This window comes from Seriola aureovittata, chromosome 1, assembly GCF_021018895.1.
Source record: "Seriola aureovittata isolate HTS-2021-v1 ecotype China chromosome 1, ASM2101889v1, whole genome shotgun sequence".
Lineage (NCBI taxonomy): Eukaryota > Metazoa > Chordata > Actinopteri > Carangiformes > Carangidae > Seriola > Seriola aureovittata.
Genome location: NC_079364.1, coordinates 10,620,907 through 10,643,399, shown reverse-complemented (window position 1 = coordinate 10,643,399; position 22,493 = coordinate 10,620,907). Strand labels below are relative to the sequence as shown.

Sequence of the window (22,493 nt, the reverse complement as noted above, 5' to 3'; positions counted from 1 at the left end):
GAGTTCTACTGAACACCCCCCCCCCAGGATAACCTGTGTCTCACAGCCTCTCCTCAGTCAGCTTGCCTGCTGTGTCTCCACCAGGTATCCTTACTTTCCACCAGTTCAAAGGAAGAGCAGCAGCTCACCTTCAGCGTCCCAATCTCTGAGCTCTTCATCTTCTATTTGAAATCTTATTATTTCAGCATTTAACCAAAGCTCAAGACCGACAATAAGACGTGAAAGAAAATTCACGAGTAAATTGAAAGCTTTCCTTTGAATGGCTCAACTCTGCTTTTCCATGGCAACCTCTTTCCAAAAATTTCACCTTCCTAGAATTGCCTCCATCAGGATTTGCTCCATTATTGTACTGGAGAGTTTGTATGCCCCGTTTGTGACCCAAGAGTACATTTTTTGAAGCCTTGTAAACTGGAGGACGAAATATTATTCAAAAGGACACACTCTCCTGAAGGCGGTTTTAATCTGTATCTTCTTTGCTATATTTACCACCATAGTCCTCGTTTTAAAGCCAAAAATTTATAATGAACTGTAAATGCTGTGTCCAGTTGTATTGTGATGGCAAAAGATATGGGTCTACTTCAATGACTATCAGATAATGGAAAGAAACTGGCTGTCTTACAAAAAAGAAAATGACTCCCAAAATTGAGAAAAGCTGGAATGTACCTCATCAATGTACTGTGCTCTAGAAATAAATTACTGCCGTATTTTATGATAACATTTTGAACCAAATTATTTGGGAAGATTATTTCATCTCGAGAAAACAGACACAGAACTCCTGAGGTGATCATCCTGTACACAAATTAAGCATACACATAATTAAAACATTTATTGCAGTAGCTGTATACCTGTAGAGTAGTAACAAGGATTAACTGTTTCAGTATTTGTGATGTCAAACACCCTCACAACTGACAAACATACTGCGATAAGCAAATCACTCCATCCCACTTAAGTTCTTTATATCGTGACATAAATATGAAAAGTGCTTTACAAACTGAATGTCTCCTTAATGCACAAATCAACTCTATTCCAACAAAATAAAATGACACAAAAATGATCAAGTTAGTTTCAAAAGCTATATCTTTTAGCATGCTTTTCCATTGTGTAATTTGCCTTCCATGCTGTGGAATAAAACAAACCTTTTCAGACAGTGGAATGACAGATGATCTTTCATGGTTGACCCATAATCTGGCACATGCCTCTCTGTTTTGCTTCAGTACCAACGACTTGATTTTTGTACTTCAGTATCTGTGTGATTATGTCTCTAAATTTGGCAAACATTCAATGCATAAGGCATTTCATTATCAGACAGGAAATTCTTTGTAGCCAACATGTTCTCGTCATTGAAATAAGAACAATTCAGTGTTTGAAGAAACCTCATGAAGGCACAGTGATTAAAAGTGTTATCTTAACCTGTGTTTTCTTACATATGGAAAATAATAGTCTGTGGAAATAATATATACACATGTCAATAAATTGCAGGTACTACTGAGGGATTGCACTCAGTCAAATCACAATTTGAATAAAATCTATACAGTAATAAGATCAACATTAGATAAAACATTTAGCCATTTACAAATATATTGCTATTTAATTGTACTGAACACTTTCAAAATCAGTTTATAGAGGAGAGCTTTCAGAGCTTTTCATTCTTATAATGCACATATTGAGCACTGACATCCTTCATACAAAATGTTTTTTTTTTAAAAAAAGGTTTGCCTGTGGTTTTGCAGTACTTAAAGAAAATCATCATGAGATATGGGCAACACTGAGTATATTACGGGATGGAAATTTGTTTCAAAATCAACCATAGGGTTTTTAAAGAATTAGGTAAATGTTTTCTTCTTGTACATTATGCCACATTATAGATCGTTTTCCAGTTGAAATCTCAAATCCTGATGACAAGCCATTATGATAACAACAGCCAAGAACTGTCCTATTCACTGTGGTTATTACAGATACATGATAGTGGTTAATAAGTCTTATTTACAAACACACAGACAATGACAGAATAAACAAGTGTCCACTAACAGTGTCATTAGAACAACACTTTCTGAAATGTAATTCCATTTTCTTTGATTGTGTCGATTAATATAGTCCTGAACAACTCAATAACAACCACACAACAAATATTTGTATATATTGGTCAGCCATAGTAGTTTTTTTTTCTTCTTGTAATTTGTTTTCTTTTTCTCAATTTTTCACGTGTCCTTCCTCCAACTTGTCCAAATCGCACATGAAGTGGACGGAAAATGTTACTGTACGTCGTTGAAGAAATCAATGGAGGTTCATAAAAAAAAAGGTTCCTTCTAGAGCCATAGTCAAGTTGAATTTGTAGAGAACACAGCATAAGCACTATAGTTTTGTGGCCTACATAGTTCATGTGGCTATCACACTGCAGAAGCTCCAACTTAAGTGGGAAGAGATGAAACAAGAAAGAAAAGAATAAAACAAGGAGAGGTGCAAAGGTGAGTAGCTTCGTCTGTTTGAAGGGTCCAGGTGTAAGGACGTCACACAGTGCAGAAGCAAAGTCCGTCTTATAGCTGCTGGTCCTTCGGGCTATCTGGGCAGGAGGCTGGCTGGCAGGACTTCAGACTCACTAATGGAATATCAGCCATACCACTGCTGGTGAAGTGTCCTTCTCCGCTACCAAACTGCTTCCTGTCACCAAAATGCTCTGACCGCCCACTATCATTTTTCCAGGTTCTGGTCAGAGTATGTCCATTGAGGAGTTTGTCCTTGGGACCCCACTCCCTCTGAGACCCAAAGCTGGACACAGGCGACTTGGGCTGCTGGTATGTTCCCAATGTCGGGGGCATCCAGCAGTTGTCTGAATGTCCCAGGACTAGGCACTCCTGTGTGCACATCTCTGTAGCTTCCACTAGGCCACGAGGTCCCAGGGGGCCATCTAAAGGAGGAGAAGAAGAAGAAGAAGAAGAAGAGGAAGAAGAAGAAGATGGAGTAGAAGAAGAAACATGTCAAAATATGTTGAGATTAACAATAATAACAGCATCATTACCTGTTTGTTACAGTCCCATAGTGAGTCAACCCTGTGATGTTTCTAACACAATGTAATTAGTTCTTCACACAGAATTTTATAATAGAAATATATCTCCATCACCCATGCAATATTAATACCATGTACCTGTAGAATACATTCGAGGTATAAATTTAAAAAACAAAGTTACAGACAAAGCCAGAAATGTGTAAAAACTTGAAGCAGTGAAACTTTTTACAATGATACAGTATAAATTAAAGATTACACATTTTTTCCTCTGATTTCTTTTTTTTTTTTACAATATTTTTTATTATTCTTTTAACCGCAAACACAGACAAATCAAGAGGTGCCCTAATAAGAATACAATGAACATCTGCAGTTATGTTTGATAAATAATATTCACCCTGTAAGTAGACATCACAAACAAACTAACTTTCTTCCTCTCTCTCTTTCTTCTTCTATCTATGAATTTTAATCATTCAGATAAATTAAGAAATTGTTTGATACAATACACTATTCTATAAATAGTTACTATTTGCATGAGATGTAAAATCCCTGTTGATATCAATAGATTCTCAGACACTGTTGGAAATTGATGTTTATGCGAATAGGGAGTCTGTTCTAGAGCCTGGGGGCCAATGGCACAAGCTCCTCACTATGTCTCGAGTATGAATGATGGATGGTACTCTCTTCAGTAGAAATGATTTCACAGCACAAATGATCCTAACCCCCTTTCCCCAAAATCAAGACAGAAAAAAAAAATGTTGAGTTTCAATTTGCATCACAACAAGTCATCAGCAGGACTTTCCTCCCTAGCTCATAGCTGCCATCTGGCTACTCCTCTGATGAACATGTATCACTACTCAGACAAAAAAAATCAAACAAGTCAGTGTTGCAGGAGGTATTTGTTTAAATCTCATTTGATAGAAAAACCTGCATAATGCATGAATTGTAATGCAGTTCTGCCATTTGAGGAAATCTACTCCCTTGAGTCTGTTTCACTTTCCTTTTTTTAAAGAAACAAACAGTTCTGTCTGTGTTTGTATATCAAGACTCAAAAGGTAATGAATTCATCTGTTTTTGTCCTAAAAGAGAAAACGTTAACTATTTGTCCTAATTTGTCCCTTTGCTTCACAAACAGCTAATTGGCTGGTGGGAAAGATCTGTAATATTTCAAAGGGTTTTATTTTTTCAATTTCCTGCCTGGACCTGTTTTTCTCCTTGTTAATTTAAATTTACACAATTTGAGAGTTAGCTTATTACAGGAGGAGAAAATATTGGAGAAATCTTGTGCTTATATTTGTGTCTTTGTGTGAAACTTAATACAGTAGGTTAGTTGAGTGGTTACAGATTAAATCAGATGTACGCTTATAAATTATTTTTGCAAATTGATGTTTAAATTAATATTTAAATGATGAAATTAATTTAAACAAATAGCTACTTAAGCTCCATTAAATAATTTTTGACACTGAATCAAAGGACTTATTGTAATGTGAAAAGCTTGTTAGTGCCGATCCCATTGAGAATCAATAACCAACTCTGCAGCTTGTTTGTGTTGGTTTGCCAGTCGTTATGGTTCACTCCCAGAGGTTCAACCTGCTCCCTCATGGTCAAAGCATGAATAATGAAGTTTTGAAGCTCAGCTGAAACCTTTGCTTTGTTTCTTTGCAGCGATTGGTGTGAATGCAAATTCAGTACATTGTTTACTGTTGTTGGAAAACAATGGCACATTCACTCTGGCAAACCCAGTAAACCCAATCAACCACTTGTATAGTGTGTCTACAATACATTTGCTCTGAATGTGCTGTTTTTACTATTTTACCTTACAGACCAATATAGAAAGAATACAGAACTTAATATAATATGTATAAAAACAATTTAATGCTAGCTTTAACGTTAATCAATTTGTCTTTGAACAATTCTAACACACCAATGGTTTGAGTGATTTCAAAGTATAAGGCTAGAATATTTCTAGATTCTTATTGTAAACACATCTAGTGATTTGTTGACTATTTTACAATTCAGCAATTATAAACCACTGAGTTGAGTCAACACTCTTCAGATGCAGTCTCATCAAATGATAAACAATAAAACATTGAAAAGGTGATATCAGTTGCAGGGCTGTTGTATTGGGTTGCATTACGTTGTACAATTGTTTATTTTATTGTGATATAAAATCTTCCAGCCACAAAAGTAATGCAATTCAATATGTGTGAAACTCCATCTTTGGGTAATTTTAATTGACTAGGATTTTCTTGGATTATCCAGCACAACGTATACATATTTATATATTTTGTTTTGTCAAACTTTCTTAGTATATATGTTTTCTATCATAAACTTCACAAAGCTCATCTTTGCATGGGCAATAAGAGTTCTCCCACAGAGAAGAATTCTGTGCTGTCCCTACGCTTATGCCTACAATTATGAATAGAGAAAAAGGACCTATTGGCTCATTTGCTGTGTTTTTATGACAGGGTCTTTGTGGGTCATTCATGTGTAAGACAATATGAACTGATGTAATTCTAGTTTAACAAGAACATGTCCTCATATTCCCACTAAGCCCTGCTGCCTCAACACTGGGCTCCGGCTTTGAAAACACATTCTGATATATGATGTGAGGAAAGCCACAGCCTGAAGTGAGAGTCAGTCACTCTTCTGCATGAATGTGGAGTCCATCACAATAACAGGCACCCATAATTGGCATGTGAGGAGTCTAACCAAGACACACATTATCATAGTTGCATGAAGAACCACAGAGAGCAATAATATGTAGTACCCCGGAGACAGCAAGATGAATTCTTCAAATGAGATTGTAGACGAGTGAGCGGACATCTGGGGAGCTGTTAGGGAAGAGAGATGGAAGAAAAGGAAAGGACTGCAAACATGAACATGGTGTGCAGTGCAGAGCACAAGAACTATTTAGAGATCTGCCATTTATGTGAGTTTTTATTTTTTAGGTAAATGACTATAATAAAGGTGTGATAATGGTGATGTCACTGGTGGCCTTTGCTCCAACTTTTTAATTCTGACGGACTTGAAAAATAATAAAGATGATGCAAAAGAAAAAAAAAAAAACCTTGACTCATTTGTGAATCATAGTATACCTGTATGTGGTATTGGAAGTTTGTGCATTGTTTACAACAGAGTCAGATGACTGTATTTCTGTATTTCATTTTTTCACAAAAGCCGAGCCAGTCATTAATCAAGGACACTTTGTGCTTTGCTATTCCCATGGTGTAATAAACATGACCATTTGCATGTAGATTGGTACAATCAGTGGCCCCAGTGGGCAGCAGAGGATAATTTGAATCAGCCATTTTCCCTGCTAATCTCTGCATGCCTGCTGTTTGAGACATTATAGAGACAATGCCTGATTTAAAGACCACTTGAGGTATAGAGTTGATAAGTTTAAAAGACTCTAAACTTACACCTGTATTATGTATGTAATAGATGCCAGTGGTTCCCGACCAGGGATACTACAGGGTATTTTTGTTGCTGCCACGGGGCACATGCAAAGACTGGCTATTGTTTTACATTATTAAAAGTATAAATCCACATATTTGTGTTCAAGAAAGCACTTTTGTTAGACAAACCAAAGCACAGACAGGACTCTGGATGTGAACCCTGGTTTCTGGTGTGACAGTGGTGTGCTTTCGGTTGCCTCTGAACATAAACCAGCCAGCAATTACATTGCCACTACAACATACTTGGGAAAGTAATTTAGTAATAATTGAATGTAATTTCTAGGAGGCATGGGTGGCTGATTACATGAGAAATGATCGCTAGTGTGTAAAATCGAGTTAGCAAGTGAGCAGAAAAGTCGTCATAGATGGCTAAATATGATGGATAAATGGTTGACACGTCCACCTTCTGCCACCCCCCGTGATAGAAGTACAAATGCAAACTTTACCAAACCTACAGCCTGCAAACTATTGAATATTGGATATCAATATGAAGAAAATCCAGGTCTAGAGCTTTTCCTTGAAATTTCTCATTCTGGCACTGTTTACCACAAAATGACACATTTACACTTCAGCAACATCACCAGGATAGGAATACCTGCTTTCCTTTACCAACTGAGAAAAAAAGCAATTCTTTTGTTCCCTGTATAATAACATACTGTGACATATCACTCTCCAGGAGCCCAACTCCACACTTTAAAGTAAAAATTCAGTAGACCAAATATTTCAAACAAAACCAAAACACCATACAACAAACTACTTGTGCCTCAGTCTCTCTCTATGCATATGTAGATGGAGTCCTACCTTTAACTGTGTGCAGGAATATTTTGGTCCATTTAATTGAAAGGACACTATAAGAGGGAGAACTTCCTCCCTCTGGAGCAGCCTTTTTACAAACAGTACCTGTTTATGAAGCACAGTCTGTACCTACCTAAACTCCCACCTTAATAGCCATTGTGTTCTATTTGTTTCCTTTTTTGCAGTTTGCCATTGACTTAAAACAGCTTGACCTACTATTGTCCAGTTTTTTCATATCCACATAATGAACACACACACACACACACACACACACACACACACACACACACACACACACACAATCCTTATTTGTATACTTGTTTTCCCTGCACAGCTCTTCATGATAATCTTGCCTGTTACAGTAATAGCCCTCTGTGACTTTACTTGACAGACATTGACCATCAAGACCTCTTAGCAGCTAGCTTCCTCTCTGATTATCTTGTGTCCAAGAATAAGCTTGTTTGCCTCATTTCCTACTCTGTAATCAGAATGACATGTCATGTCATGTATCACCATAGTGAACAGGCTGGTGACTGAGCATATTGTCAGTGACAATGAATTTCATATTTTGGTTATTCCCATGTATTAATCCTCTGTTTGATGCATGGTAACATAGCTGTACATGCAAATAGCGTAATCAAGAATCTGTCACTGCTGAAATCCATGGGACTTGGAAAAGCCCAGAGGGTGTCAAGTGATATCCTGCTACCACCGCTGAAACCTTGAAGAGTGTGGACAGATGATAAGCACCGACACACCATGACACTACAACTGTAGATAAGAGGCCGCTGGGCATGTACACCATTGTATACCTGCTCGACAAACAAACTCATACGTCTGAAATAGATGCTCCTCGGCCCAATGAAATATAGAAATTTAACTCTTTTGTGAGTTTTGTGCATTGCTTCTGTTTGTATATGTTACTTTTTTATCAAGAGGCAAATACACCTGAATTTCAGCGAAGTCCCTTGTCTTTTATGGGAATTTTAAGAATATAATAAAAGCACTACAGCTCTGCTGTGAACATAGTTTTCTACCTCTATAATAACAGACGACATGTGCATTTTATCATTATTGTGTCACTAGATAGATAGATAGATAGATAGATAGATAGATAGATAGATATTTTATTTGCCATAATACGTTCAGTCTTTAATGAGTGTGTCAGTACTGACAAAACAAAAAACTTTGCCACATTGTTAAGTGCTGCTTTCTCTGTGTATAGCTCGTTGCTCATGGTTACTCTGCTCAAGAAGTCAAGTTTCTTCCTGCACACACACACGCACGCGCGCACGCATGCGCGCGCGCACACACACACACACACACACACACACACACACACAAATAGCCGGTGGCTGATGTTTGGTGTAGAGCCCCTGAGTGCTTTAAATAACATTGAGGCACAGGTGTTGAGGAATGCAAGGGATTCAGAACTGTGTCAGATGGTGCTGACTTTTGCTTACAGCACTGTGCAAATGTTGCAGATGTCCACAAAGACAGATAACTTAAAGACAAAGAAACCATTAGATTGCCTCCTGAAATGGAGTCATTAGGATGAGCTGGGGGCTGGTCTGTTTAATTCTGTAGAAGCTGTTGAATAAATGCGAGCCATGAGCAATAGCTGTTTATCGATGGACACTTTGACCAAACAGCATTCACATCCCTCTCTTTCAGTCCTCCTACTCAGCATCAACAGACCACAGAGGTTACAGAGGAGGAGAGAAGCATCCTCATTTTTGGCCAGAGGTTGTTTGCAACTGTAAGGGAGTATTCTTGTTTTAGTCTTTCGGCTATTACTAATGAGATAACATTTGGCTAATTAATTGGATGCACACTATCAGTGCTGACGTGCCAGTCCCACACCAACAACCTACAGCCTTCAGAACGGCAAGGGGGAACGTGTGGAGAGGGAGTGAGAGTGATTGAGTGCGGGGGATTTAGTGTCCATAGGGCTTGTTTATTTATCCATGCTGTTAAGCATGCCCAGATGTTGTTATGTGGGAATGAATGAGGCTTTGTTTTGGTCCAACATGGAGGCTCAAAGTGCCATACCGCTGTCTCCAACTGCTGCTCAAAAACCCACAAGAAAAGACTGGCAGATTAATTCTTTATACTTTGAATGTGCTGTAGGTTTTGTTCGTGAACCTTTCATCCTCCATTACAAAACATACAAAACATGTACATACACAACCAATCCATCACCGTATACACCAAGGCATATAATGATATTCAGTATTATAAACACAGCTTGTCTGCCTCACACCAATAGCAAATATATTGTAAATAGCTTGGGGGAATTGTGTGAGAGGTATGGTGTCCAACAAGGAATAGAATTACAGCTCCATACAGCTTTGCAGCAAATTTGAAAACAGGTCCTGTGATCTACAGTAAAGGCTATCTGGGGTTGGATGGATATGATAGTGAGCAGAGAAGAACAGAGCAACACGCTGGATGCATCCTCGAGAGAATACTAGTCTGGCTGATGGATCCTTTCTAGTGCTCCCTTTGAGGCCAGGCAGCAGCTTCTCCTGAGAGGAGATGAAGGGCAGGAGGGAGTCGAAATAGAAAGAGAAGACAAAGCTCGAGAATGGAAGTGAAGGGTGGTCAGAGAGATAGAGAAAAGGAGCGAGCAAGATGGAATAGACAGAAAAGCGAAGTCAAGGTGAGGAACAGTAAGAAAAAACAAAAGCACAAAGCCTGTCAAAAAATGACAGTCATTTACATAATTTCCATGACCACTGATAAATATTAGTGGTTTAAACCTTACTTAAAACTATTCTCAGATCAATTTGTAATTCAAATATTCAACCAAAGGTACTTTTTGTTGGACCCAAATATTTTCCCTGTTAAAAGTGCTGTTTACAGCATGGTGTGAGAGAAAGTACATGTGCTAATGATGGAAATGACGCTGAAGAACAACTTTTTTCATCTGCCAAAAAGTAAGTCACTTGATTTTTTTTTTAAAAGCAATGGGCTATACACATACCAGATACAGTAGATATATCTATATACATTTCTATGCTGTATTATATTAGTGAAAGTTCCTTTCTGTCTAAAAATCTAACATGCATATTCACACTTATTATTCAGTCCTTTGTTGAAGCATCACTGTATTGTGTGTCAAGTCTTGTCTGTTTCTGTAATATTTACACTGTACTAATGGGTTGCAGGATTGGCGTCATTATTTATATTTTGAGGAGCATTGTAAAGCAGTAATTGTACAGTAGTGGGTCTGTTGCCTACAGCGCTTTAAAACGGCAAGTGCGTGACAGCCCATGCCTCCAACTGACAAACACAATTCTTAGTCTTTTGATCAAAATAGATCATTTGGTAAATAGTATTCACATGAGACACAATTAAATATTTCGTGATTCTACTTCACCTCCATTACAGCCTTGAGTCTCATTTAGAGATGTAACTTTGTTGCCACTATGTCACAGTAAAGACCCATTCTGATGAGTTGTTCCCTTTTATATGTTACTTGTTATAAAAACCCACGTAGTTCAAGGCGTATTTCCGTTGCTTTCTTTCCTTTCACCCCCAGTGCTCTCTTCACTCTGTGTTTCTCTCTTAACTCCACTGCACCACTCTAGGGGTTAACTTCACATCCACTGTAAGTAGAATATTCTATCAAAGTTTTTGAATTTTAGTAGACTGAAATTAAAAATTAAATAGTTGTTATAGGAGTCAATACATTTCTTTCTAAACTTATTTAAAAACTAACTTGATGTTTCCTCTATGACTAGTAATGATTATTCATTTATAGTGTTGTTGTTGCTGTTTTGTAGTGCCAGTCAATGGTATTCTCAAAAGCATTGCTCAGTTCAAATTCTACATATTACAGTACAATCTGGACTTCTATACTGAATTTCAATAAAGTGTGAATACAGTATGAATCATATACTTTCTTCTCTGACACCATCAAAACCATCTGGTCTCTCGTGCTTTGGGAAAAAGCTTTTGGTTGTCCAGAATCAGATTCTGTGGACAGGCCACAGACTCTGCAGAGCACAGTGTCAGATATGCTGCAGAGTAATAGCACATGGGTGCTCCAAGAGACGCTGACCTTTCCTGCTCATCGTCTACTGTCCACCACAAATTTCATTTGCAGCTCTGACTTCGGCATGACACCGCAGCAGTGAGAAGGAGTGGAGGAGACTGGTGGAGGAGAGTTTGTCAGCAAGAAGAACCATCAGCTCAACAGCTGAAAGACAAAGGAGCTCCAGATTCAATCACGTTTATTTTTGGGCCTTATCCACATCTGAGTCCTTTAATTTAATACTGCCTATTTGCCCAGATGGAGCCAAATTTTATTTTTTTTTATATTTGTATTTATTCTTCTATATAACACTTCTGCACAGCACACATTTTACTGACCTAAACTGAAATTTAGTCAAAGCTGAGTAACTCTACATTCACAAATACATCCTCAATCATAGCAAACATATTTTGCATAATATCCTGTAGTGTTTTGTATAATATATCTCTGGAGAGATAAGTGTCATTATGGATCTGATCTAGCAGAAAGGTTGAAAAGGATGTGTTCGGACTCCCACATGAACGAACTAAATACTAAAGTTCAAATGCAGTTTAACCAACAGCAGCCCTGTAGAAGTGTGGTGAACCTAACAAAGCTTGCTAAAATGGAGCGCTAACACACGCTGACCTATCGCACCTACTCAAAATGCAGTGCATTAAGAAATAGGAAAGTGTTTTAATTGTGCTCAGTGGGGGAGAGTTTGACAGCTGGAGTATCTACAGCAAACTAAACAAATGATCCAAAATGGATCGGGCTTTACTTTGCCCATAACAATCCAAGAATGCTTGGATCAGCCCCAATCCCAATTACCGTTTTAAGCTACTGACATACCTACTTGTGGAAGTTTTAATTTTTTCTTACAGAGAAACAAGCAACTAACACAGTATCAGTAAGTACGATGAAAATGTGGCAGTACTGTTGTAGATGTGCTTGGATTTTCATATTAAGAACAAACTGTACTGTGCTGATAACATGGAGGAATGAACCAAAGAAGGGTAGATTAGACTGTTCTCATGGGGCTCAGGTCTTTTAGTGCATGCAACACACTACATATTATATCAATTAGGGGAGACCAGAACACCGATCTCTGATGTGGTGTGCTAGAAAAAGCAACAAACAACAAAAAGCACACTGGTGAAACTGGTGCGGGTTTGAGGCACCAGTAGAGGATGAAGCCTAAACTGAACTACACTGTAGAAAACACCTTACACCCCCTTCATGGTGAGATGAAGCTACGGAACATCTTCCCTCTTTGCCTCAGCATCCAAACTTGTGTCTATAACCATTAGACGGAACAATGCTTTGTGACCAAGCAACTCAAACCTAAGCCTCCTAGGAGGGAAGTGAGGCAGGGCATCTGTACTGCACTGCAGGGACTAAACAAGCCCCCATGGACTGCTCGCTACATTTGCATGCACCGCAATCCAAAACATTTTTAGCCTTTTGCTGTAATGTTTTCTTTTAGCCATGTTTCTGCATATTCCTTGTCACTGCTTTGCATGACTTGGCACATATTGCAATTTGACTCTAGCTTTGTTACCTTGTTCACATTTGGATTATACACAGATCAGCCGCAACATTAAAACCCATAACTGGTTTTAATGTTGTGGCTGATTGCTGTATAGAATACACATGCATTTTTGCATAATGCTGTTTTATCTCTGTCCTGAAGCGTTTGAAGAAAGGACAGCCAGGAATACAATTCACCAAGGTCTATACATTTGATACGGTGCATTGTGGTTGTTTACATATAGTACATACCTTTTCAGTGCATAAATTCTTCATGGTCTTCTTTAGACTTATCATACAGATAAAATGCAATATACAAAATCATTGTGTCATTTTGAAGTAACAACATACAAACATCTCAGTTTTAAATGTAAAAGTGGAAGAGAATAATTTCCATAGGCTTGTTTGAAGGCTGTTTTGACAGCACTGCCATTGCTGATACACATAACACATTTGACATCCAGACTTTCAGTTTGATAGTTATCTGTGCTGCCATCCATCTATCCACGTCCATCCATTTAACCATCCATATATGACATGAATGAGTCATTCCATAACTGTGACTGAATAACTGCTATTATAGCTTGGATACCAAAGAAATCAGTGCAGATTTTATGTTCACTGCCCATGGCATAGGTAAGGGAGGCAGATAACAAATATTGTGTGAGCATTACTGTTATTGAACATTTGCACACTGTTGAGACCTAGCAGTGTCTGAAAGGGGCTATGGCTTATCCCTATGCTTCACATTGAGATAAGCACATCCCTAATACTATAACTCAGTTATTGTGATTGCTTGAGTTGGTTCAGTGGCATGCCAAGTGACACAAGTTATCTATCAAATTACACTTTCAACACAATATAGATATAGTAATTAAATTAGTAATTAAATGAGTAAAAAAGAGATAGCTTAACAAAAATGGAGGCATTTTCGTTCTGTTAGTAGTTCACATGTGTCCTTCATGTTTTCTGCATGGCGAAGTAAAAGATGGCAACACAGATTTTCAAAAACACATTTTAAATTGCTGATTTACACAGCTCAGTGCGAGTGCTCAGTCCCCATGACAACAATAGCCATGTAAAATGATTTCTTCTCCCTCTCTAATCTTCCACTGCATTAGACTCAGCCACTGACCTTGTAATCTAATTTCTGTTCTAAGTCAGTGAGTATGCCTGCTCATTTCAACAGTGGATCGAATACATTTCAGGTCAAAGATCCTTAGTGTAACTGGTGATAACAATGAGACAGATACGCGATTCACTTTTTACACTAGCCCTACACTTTTTCATCTTGTAATCATATTTATATAATGTATGTTAGTTTTTTCTCACACTCCATTTGGAAAAGTGAAGAGTTGGGTAAGTGTGAATTTTAATCTACAGTTGGCTAAAATTCATCCTCTTTGGACGATGCGGTATCTACGCCAAATTTCATGGACAGGCCTCCTCGCTAATGCGGTTGGAAAAAAAAAAAAACAAGCAAAAAACTAATCTAGAATCTACAAGCCTTTGCCTTGAACACACAGAGTGAAGCAACACCTACACACAGTCTCCAATGTTGACATTTGAGATATGAGGAATAGATTTCAAATTCAATACAAGATCATCATCTTTTAATCATTGTGCGCTTGCTGTGGCTGCGATGGTGTAAGTAATTTAACAGATACGGATAATGATTGCGTTGGCCTCGTAACACAGTAACAGTGCACCATGACAGCAATTCACTTTTTCCTTATACATACAAGACATCAGGGAATCAAACTATCTAAATGTCAGAAAGTCACATCTGCAAGTGTCGGTGTTGCTCAGTGGTTCAGTCCAATTGCTCCACAGTGCTGTATTATACGGCGTCTTCATGTTTTTATTAGTGATGAGGCTCTTTGTGGTTTACAGTGAGTATTGATTTTAATCTGGAAGGAATGAGAAAATAAGAGATTGTCACTGCCGCTTTGCTGTTAAAGCATCATGATGAGTGAGCATTACATTTCATCACTGTACACAAAAACATAATCTCAGCGTTTGATGCGTTTATGGGAAACTATACATGAGTAAAAAACTGGACGGCAGATCTAATGGATGTAGACTTTTGTTATTCAACAGCACTAATTTAAAATACCTGGTATCTAAAATTGTATGTATTGATATAGTCTGATAGTTATGGTCTAGAATATTTAGGGTTATGCCAAATTAAGTACAGAATGGTTCAGGAAAGACACCTAGCACCACAATAGTAAAGGTCATTGTCATAGTATAATAATAAATATTACAAATATCCTCACTGACATCCACCATAAGATGTGATACAATTCTCAGCGTGTCTGATGTCACAGTAAACCGCCCTCTCATCTCTGCAACCTTCACAGCCTTACCTTGCCCTGTGGTATATGATCACACTGCTTTCTACAATGGCACTCAATATTGCCAGTAAAATGGCATAGAAATCACTAAATTGCTATTGCAAATGAGCTGCATATAAACGTAATTTGTCGGAGACAGAGTTGACCCTTGAGGTTTACCACAATGCATACAGTTGGGCATTATTATAGATTATGGTTTCCTTTTATGGCTCCATACAGAGATTGTATGACAATAACACTAAAGCCCTCTTATACAATAAAAAGGATACTTGTAATTTGATGTAATTAGTAGCTTATGCTTGAAAATGACCCCTTTCCCTGATTAAGATTTCTAATTCTTGTCAATCACTTGTGTGTTGGTGTGGTTTCTTGAAAGTTTTAAATGATGTGCCCTCCTTCTGGAGTCACTCATCACAACTCAACAAAGAATCAGAGTCAGAATGATCACCAAGGACGAGTAAATCGTCTGCGGGCCAAAGCAACGGCAGTGTAACAGATAGGGTGCTAGGTATTCATGAAATTATTTTGGAGTACTTTTCCAGGCATGTGCTCTTCTAGCAAAGCCCACACACGTAGTCATAAGCATAACGCATTAGCATAAAGAGGAAAGGGACACAGCAGGTACAGTAACTGCTTACTTGCAGAGGTACAGCAAAAGGGTAATAGAGAAAAATGAAAGAGTGAGAGGTGAGACAGAAAGAGAGTGGGAAAACAGACAGGTAGTTTCTACAGTGAAGCAGTGACAGAGAGACATGTAATTTTCTGTGTTGATCATTACCTTGAGCCTGAAGGAATTTGATAATAAAACAGAAACTTGTTAATCCCCCGAGAGCTCTGTAATTGCAATGTTGAGGTACATCTCCTCTCTGTTAATAACTGTAATTTCAGAGCATGCTCTGCCTACATATACATTTATTCATAATTACCTGAGGGAAAGGATAGTGCCGTACCGTCTATTAAAAGTGCACTGAATTAAATGGATAAAAAAAAAAAACAACACACATTTTAAAGCAGTGTGTTTCAAGGTCATCAATACAATATATGGACTGTGCATACGATACCTATGCTGTACTCTTCTAATCATGTTCAGCGAGTTTAAGTCCTCTCTCATTTAAAGGGAGGATTTAAGCTACTTGCAAGCATGCCATCAACAGTTTACCCGCCCTTGTTTTTTGTCTCTCGCAGTTAAACATAAGCTCATCGCCTCATGTAGTTCGCAACTTTGTCTACCCGTTCAGTGAGCGAATGTGTCAAAATTTGCAAGTTGTTCAGGCATTAAATTGGCAGTGATGGAAAAAGTTAGCACCTCCTCTTCAACACTGAGAACCATCTGCCTCGGCTCCAGTGGTGTTAAGGTGTTAACAAAAAATAGCGATGATGTATTTAAGGCCACAGCATCACATGAACTGATGGGGAAGCAGAGTGCGAAACGGTAAACGGTGTTGTATAGTAGAAAATATTTACAGTCAAGAAATTTTCCTAATGTTGAAAGTGTAATGGTCAAATCCCTACTTTCTCTTAAACAGATGCCAGTTTTAACCTACAACCCACATATCAACTTTCTCAAAGTTTAAAAATGTCTTCTCTAATGCCTTATTCACAGACACACTACAGATGTGGGAAAATTCAATTGAAAGTCCTCACTGATTTGATTGATATAGATTTAACAAGGTAAATCAATGAGTGGTAATGGCATTTACAGATTCATCACGTCACCGAAAAACATGTCAGTCACATATTCCACATTCAGTGCATGTGTTGGCTTTGAAAAAAAATGCAGCAAAGCAAAGCAGTAACACAAAGGAAATAAAAAAGCTGACATTAATAACATGAAATATGAGTGATAGCCATATGCATAAATCTGCTTTGTGAGCTGGTGGGTGCACTGGGAGGAAGTGGAGGTCAGGGTCTGGCAGAGACCCCTGTTGGGTGCAGGTGGCGAATAACTTCTGTCAGCCAAGTAATTAAGTGTCCATCACATCCTTGCAGGAGGGCTGTGCAGCCCAGAAGCCTCTTCCAATCTCCATCTGTGAGAAGGACTGGAGCTACAATATGTCCCTACATATGATCAGTGTATCTATACCAACACATAAAAAAATGTTTTGTGAAATACACATGGAAAATATGATATAATCTGTTTGCGAACTTATTAACAGCACAGTTGTATTCAAAGCAGATAAAAAAAGAAGCTTTTATGTTGAATGTTTAAAGCATTTCAATCTTGCCACTGAAAAGTGAATAAAGGAAGAAAATTAAGAATAATGAAATAAATAGATATCAGTTATTTTACAGTCATATTAGATATCAAGCAGGTGGGTAAACAGCAGTCTGTTTTGCCTGTAGCAGTAGCTTAAAAACAGCACTTGTTATCTACGCGTTTCTAAGTGTAATTAGTTAGTAATTACACAGTAGTGAGCAACAGTATGCAGCGATGCTCGTGGTTGATCAGTGTTTTGGTTATTCTACAGACTAAAAGCCACATGTTTGTCTTTTTTATTTACCTTTAACAGGTGTGCATAATTCTGACAAAGCTTTTCCATCATTACATCTGATTAAGTTTTAGCCTGAAGTCAGAAACTTCAGGTTCACAGGTTCAAACGGATTGAAAATGTGAGTTATTGATGAAGGACTGATTTATTTCATCGCACTGTGATTTGAATTATAATGATGTAATTTGACATATAACTAAAAAGAACTGTAATTTATGGCTGTCAAGATGTGGCTGTTAGTGCGTTGGTGTGCACAGTGTTACAAAGTTGCTGTAGTTTGAATCTATACCGTAAATAGGGAGACAACAGACAGCAAGAACTGTGATTTGTAAGAGGCTACAGAAAGATGCTCTATGAGTTTTAGAAACAGCCATGATCAATTTTACCATTTTCACCTTTTTGGACAGAGGAATGGATGAAAAGCAGTGATTAAGTGTGATAATGATAAACATGGATTTAATTGATATGGTTTCTGACCTTTGATGGGGTTCCTGAAGGCAAAATGTCAAAAGGAAAAGAAAAACATATCACTACTCGCTTTAGCCTTAAGTAGATGCAGACCTTAAAATGTGCTGTCTTGCATGAAGCGCGTATCTCATTCTCGGCTTAAACCACTTTTATCATAATTGCTTTGAAGCAGGTGAAACAGTGACAAACTCGTGTGACATCTAGCTGCAATGTAGTACAACATTTTTTTTTTGACTGGATAGGTGTTGATATGTGTGGTTACTCAGTCTTAATGTCGGAACATGTGTGAAACTAATTTGTTGTTTTTGAAGATGGCAGCAATTAATCTCTCAAATGACCTGGCTAGATTAAATGAGAAGAAAGAGAGGATGCTAGGAAAATAAATGCCAGCATTAGGGAAGAAATTACAAGATGACCTTACTGAACAATGATTTATGGATTCCCTAGTCAAGCAATTACAGCAGGTGATACCTTTGAAATTTCAAACCATGGAAATTAAATTTGCTCCTTTGCAAACTGTGCACTTGTCAAGGACGTTTAAACTGTTACCTACAGTACATTGGGAGGCTCCTCTGCAGTCATCCCTCTTTCCTTGGCAAATCACTCAGCTTTCAGAGTGATAGAGTGTATGCAGGGATGGACAAAATGATGGAAACATCTATCAATACATGAATATGAAATACCTAAAACGTAGTAAAGCTCCAGGAAATGACAACGATTTGCTTTAGAAAGCACAACCAGCACAAACAAAATGATAGCATCTTTTCTGATGATCGCCGAAAAAAGGAATGAAGCTTAGCAAAAGTTCATGCCTCCTAAGTCACATGTTCTTTCCCCCTATCACTAAACTCCACCAGTTCATTCTTGTTTTCATCCAATCACAATCTGACACACTGGCTTTCAGCCAATCACACATAAGCTGTCAAACTTTAAAAGTGTTCTCTCTCTCTGCTGTCATTTCAACACATTTTCAACACTTCAACACCTCACCTGTGGATGCCTAGCCATGTCTAATCAAACCCTGTTATCTAAAGTTTCCCTCTCATTAAGATGTGCGAGCTCCATTTCTCATCACCACCACCAGTGTCTCGACTCCTACGGACCGCTTCCCATGGTGAGCAACTTCCTGAGCAACTTCCTGCCAGGATCTAGATGCTAAAGTCTTTTCCTCCTGTTCTCAATAAATTCTATTTTACTTCGAATTTCATTCATTCCTCTTATAAGACTGTCCTGATTGAAATAGATATGGTGGGATGTAACAACCATCTGGATGAAGCAAAAAAGATGGAAAATTCATTAGAACTCCCACTCCCACTTTTGTTTTTTTAATTTCTCAGCAATTTGAGTTTCATGCGTCTTCGTCAGCCAATAAGAAGCCTTCTGTAACAAATATCAACAGAAGGTTTAATGAGATAGTGCTATTTTTGAGGCTCTTTAGTGGTAATAAGAAATACACCTTATAAATGTACATTTGAGTTTTTCAGTTTAGCAATGACATTCAACTGTGCTAAAGTGCAGTACTTTTTCAGGGCCAATTCGTCATTGTCACAATTCACTATATGACCTCATATGCATGTTGCAAATGTGATCACTTTCACAGGAACAATTGAAAGTTTTTTTTTTTCCAATTCTGTCATTTCTCTTACTAAGGCACTTGCGCAATAACATTGTGCTTTCAGTGTACGTTCCCGTTTCCATTTCACTTGTTTCGATAAAGAAGAAAGATCATAACAACCTTGCTATTCTGAATCCTGTTTGAAAGAAACAAATCAATCAAACTAATCTCAAGGATTATGTTCTCTTATTGACTCGCTGAGGGAGTGATGATAAGAGAATATTTGCATTATTCTGCCTTGTGTAAATGCCAAACATCGGGGTGTTCATAAATCCTTACATCTGTGCCCACCATCATGACTCTCCCCTGCCACTCCCATTGTAATGGCTCTTTCCAGCATGCAAGAGCAGAGCATGGAGCATGAGGATGAAAGCAGACTTGTACACCACTCAGGTGAATTTGGAGCACATGTCACAGCCCCACCATATGCCACCGAAACATGAAATTACAAGACGGATGAATATGAGCTTCCATAAATTACAAAGATGAGAGGGGTTAAAGTGACCTCAGGAAGTCTGAGTGATTTAGTTTTACCCCAGTGGTATAGTGTGTTTGCAAAGCTGGGCCTTTACATGGTAGTAACAAAGACAGCTGGCAGCAGGTATATATATGAAACTGCACTTTAGAATTTAGTGCAGAAATGCATTTAGTTTCAGCTTACTCAGTTTTTGACGTAACAAAAAACAAACACAATATAAAGCAGGTAATATGCAGGCAGCTGTTTCGCACCATCACATGGGTAATTATAACAAAAAACCTAAAAAAAAACATCATCATACTGTAGGCTAGTTTCTCTGACATTTGATGATTGGTTGAGTGTTTTTGGTAATGAGGTAAGAAGGGTAGGAAGTTGTGTTTGCTCTGATTTTAGCTTTTGTCTTGAGGGGACAGTGACTGATTTTCTTCTATAGACACTGGTAACATTACATTGTGTCCATCAAACATCATAAAAACCTAAGCGATTGAATGAAAACAATTGTAATACATTGTTAGGAGGAAGGTTGAAATATTACAATATTTTATATCCTTTTCTCTGCTATTCTTTTCATTCAGCATCTGTATTTCCTTTGTAATCTCTTTATGATTAAGAGGAAAAACAGTTTGTTTAGATACAAAAAAAAAAAAAAAAAAATATGTTGGCAACACTGTTATTTTCCAAAATAAATGACAGCAGGAAAGCCTTCAGCAGCTGGAGTAGTGAGGAATAGCTAGTAAATTGTAAATGGCACTCTATCAAAACCCATTCCTCCATTTGATGAGTAGCTTTATCTGTTCCCCTCTCAATGTCAAAAAATCAGCAGGCACTCTGACTCTCTGATGGGGTCAAAGACCTCTGCCGCTGTGAGAGGATGACCATGTTGAGTCGAGGACACGCTCTGTCATCAGGCGTAGACATACGGACACACATTTTCCTGAGACACGAGTGAAACAGTATGAGCCAGTGACTAAAAAATAAAATAAGTGAAATGAAATTTACACAAGACAGTAATATTTAGCTAGAAGCCAGACATGTGTTGTCATTGCTGTGTATGTCTGCGGTTGTTATTTTTATCCTACATTTGATTCCAGTGACACATTAAATAATGCAAATCTGAATTCACTGACAAAGGAGTGGATATGAAAGGAAAGACATGTATGGGGCATGAGCAGAAACGGTGCCAGCGGCCTCATCATTTCATTTCCTTTAGCACATCTATAAATGGCATGCATTTTAATCCTTTTAATTATGGATCCTCACTACAATTACCTCAAATTAAATTACTTTGCAAACCTCAGAAGGATACATAGCTAACTGAGAAGAAGAGGATCATTCTGCCAGGGATTTAACCTCAGTTTCTCTGTGACACATTGAGCTATCACCCCCACCTCCTAAATCCAACTCCATATGGAACTGAAATATTGAGAATGCCTAAAAGCCCATACTGTACCCATTCTAGAACCCAATCAGCCCTCAAACTCCTCCAAATCCCCTCTTTCCCAGTTCTACTCTATTCATGGGGCTATAGAGATTACAGAGAAGAACCCTGCCTGGCAGGCATGCCACACTTAAATAATCTCTGGGTGAAATCCCAGTGTTAATGTGGGGTTTCTGGATCATGGCACTGCAGTGTGTTGCGGCGCTCTGTGGCATGCTGGTCGCAGATGACGGGCAGGCACCAGGAGGCAGAGGATGTGCAGAGCGAGGGGCAGAAGATTAGGAAGAAGAGAACGAGAGGAAGAGTGACGAGAAGAAAGAAGGGGGGAGAATGGAGAATAGGAAGAGGGTAAAGAAAGAGAACACAACAATGTGGCATGCAGCAATGGAGCAGATGAAAAGAAGAGGCAGGGGAGACATAGAGGGAATAGGGGAGGATGAGAGAGATAGCACTGTGGAGGCGAGATAGTCCCCTGAGTGGGCCACAAGAAGCTTGCCAAGGTCTAAATGACATTACTCTGCATGTTATATACTTCATGGCCTTGGGTGGTGCCAAGAGATGCATAAAATCCTGACTGCTATTCTTACCCTTCACTACAGCTGACCCATAAACAAACTCATCTCACACTTGGAGCGTGGCATCAAACCAAGTATGCTCAACATGGCAAATGAATTAATTACTCAACGTTTCAATTGCAGCGCAATAATTGCTTTAGTCCACAGGATAACCAAGAAAGTGAGAAGATAACATATGTCAGTGAAGACGACAGCATAATGACAGGATTAGTGTAGGTCTTAAAGACTTCATCTTTCACAGATACAGATGAAAAGGGAGGGGGAGAGCGAG

The 22,493-nt window shown here is 38.3% G+C and overlaps 1 protein-coding gene across 5 annotated transcripts in view; it reads right to left on the bottom strand.

Moving 5' to 3' along the window:
- Positions 1 to 811: 811 nt before the first annotated feature.
- Positions 812 to 22,493, bottom strand: part of LOC130172390 (protocadherin-9) — a 189,950-nt gene continuing 168,268 nt past the window's right edge. For 3 of the 5 annotated variants that reach the window (XM_056381099.1, XM_056381119.1, XM_056381111.1), the window contains one exon: positions 812 to 2,905. In XM_056381099.1, the coding sequence (XP_056237074.1) occupies positions 2,535 to 2,905 (371 nt within the window). In that variant the 3' untranslated portion in view covers positions 812 to 2,534. Of the gene's footprint in view, positions 2,906 to 14,441; positions 14,713 to 22,493 lie in introns of those variants that run through there. The other 2 variants (XM_056381136.1, XM_056381128.1) reach the window with 2 other exon arrangements.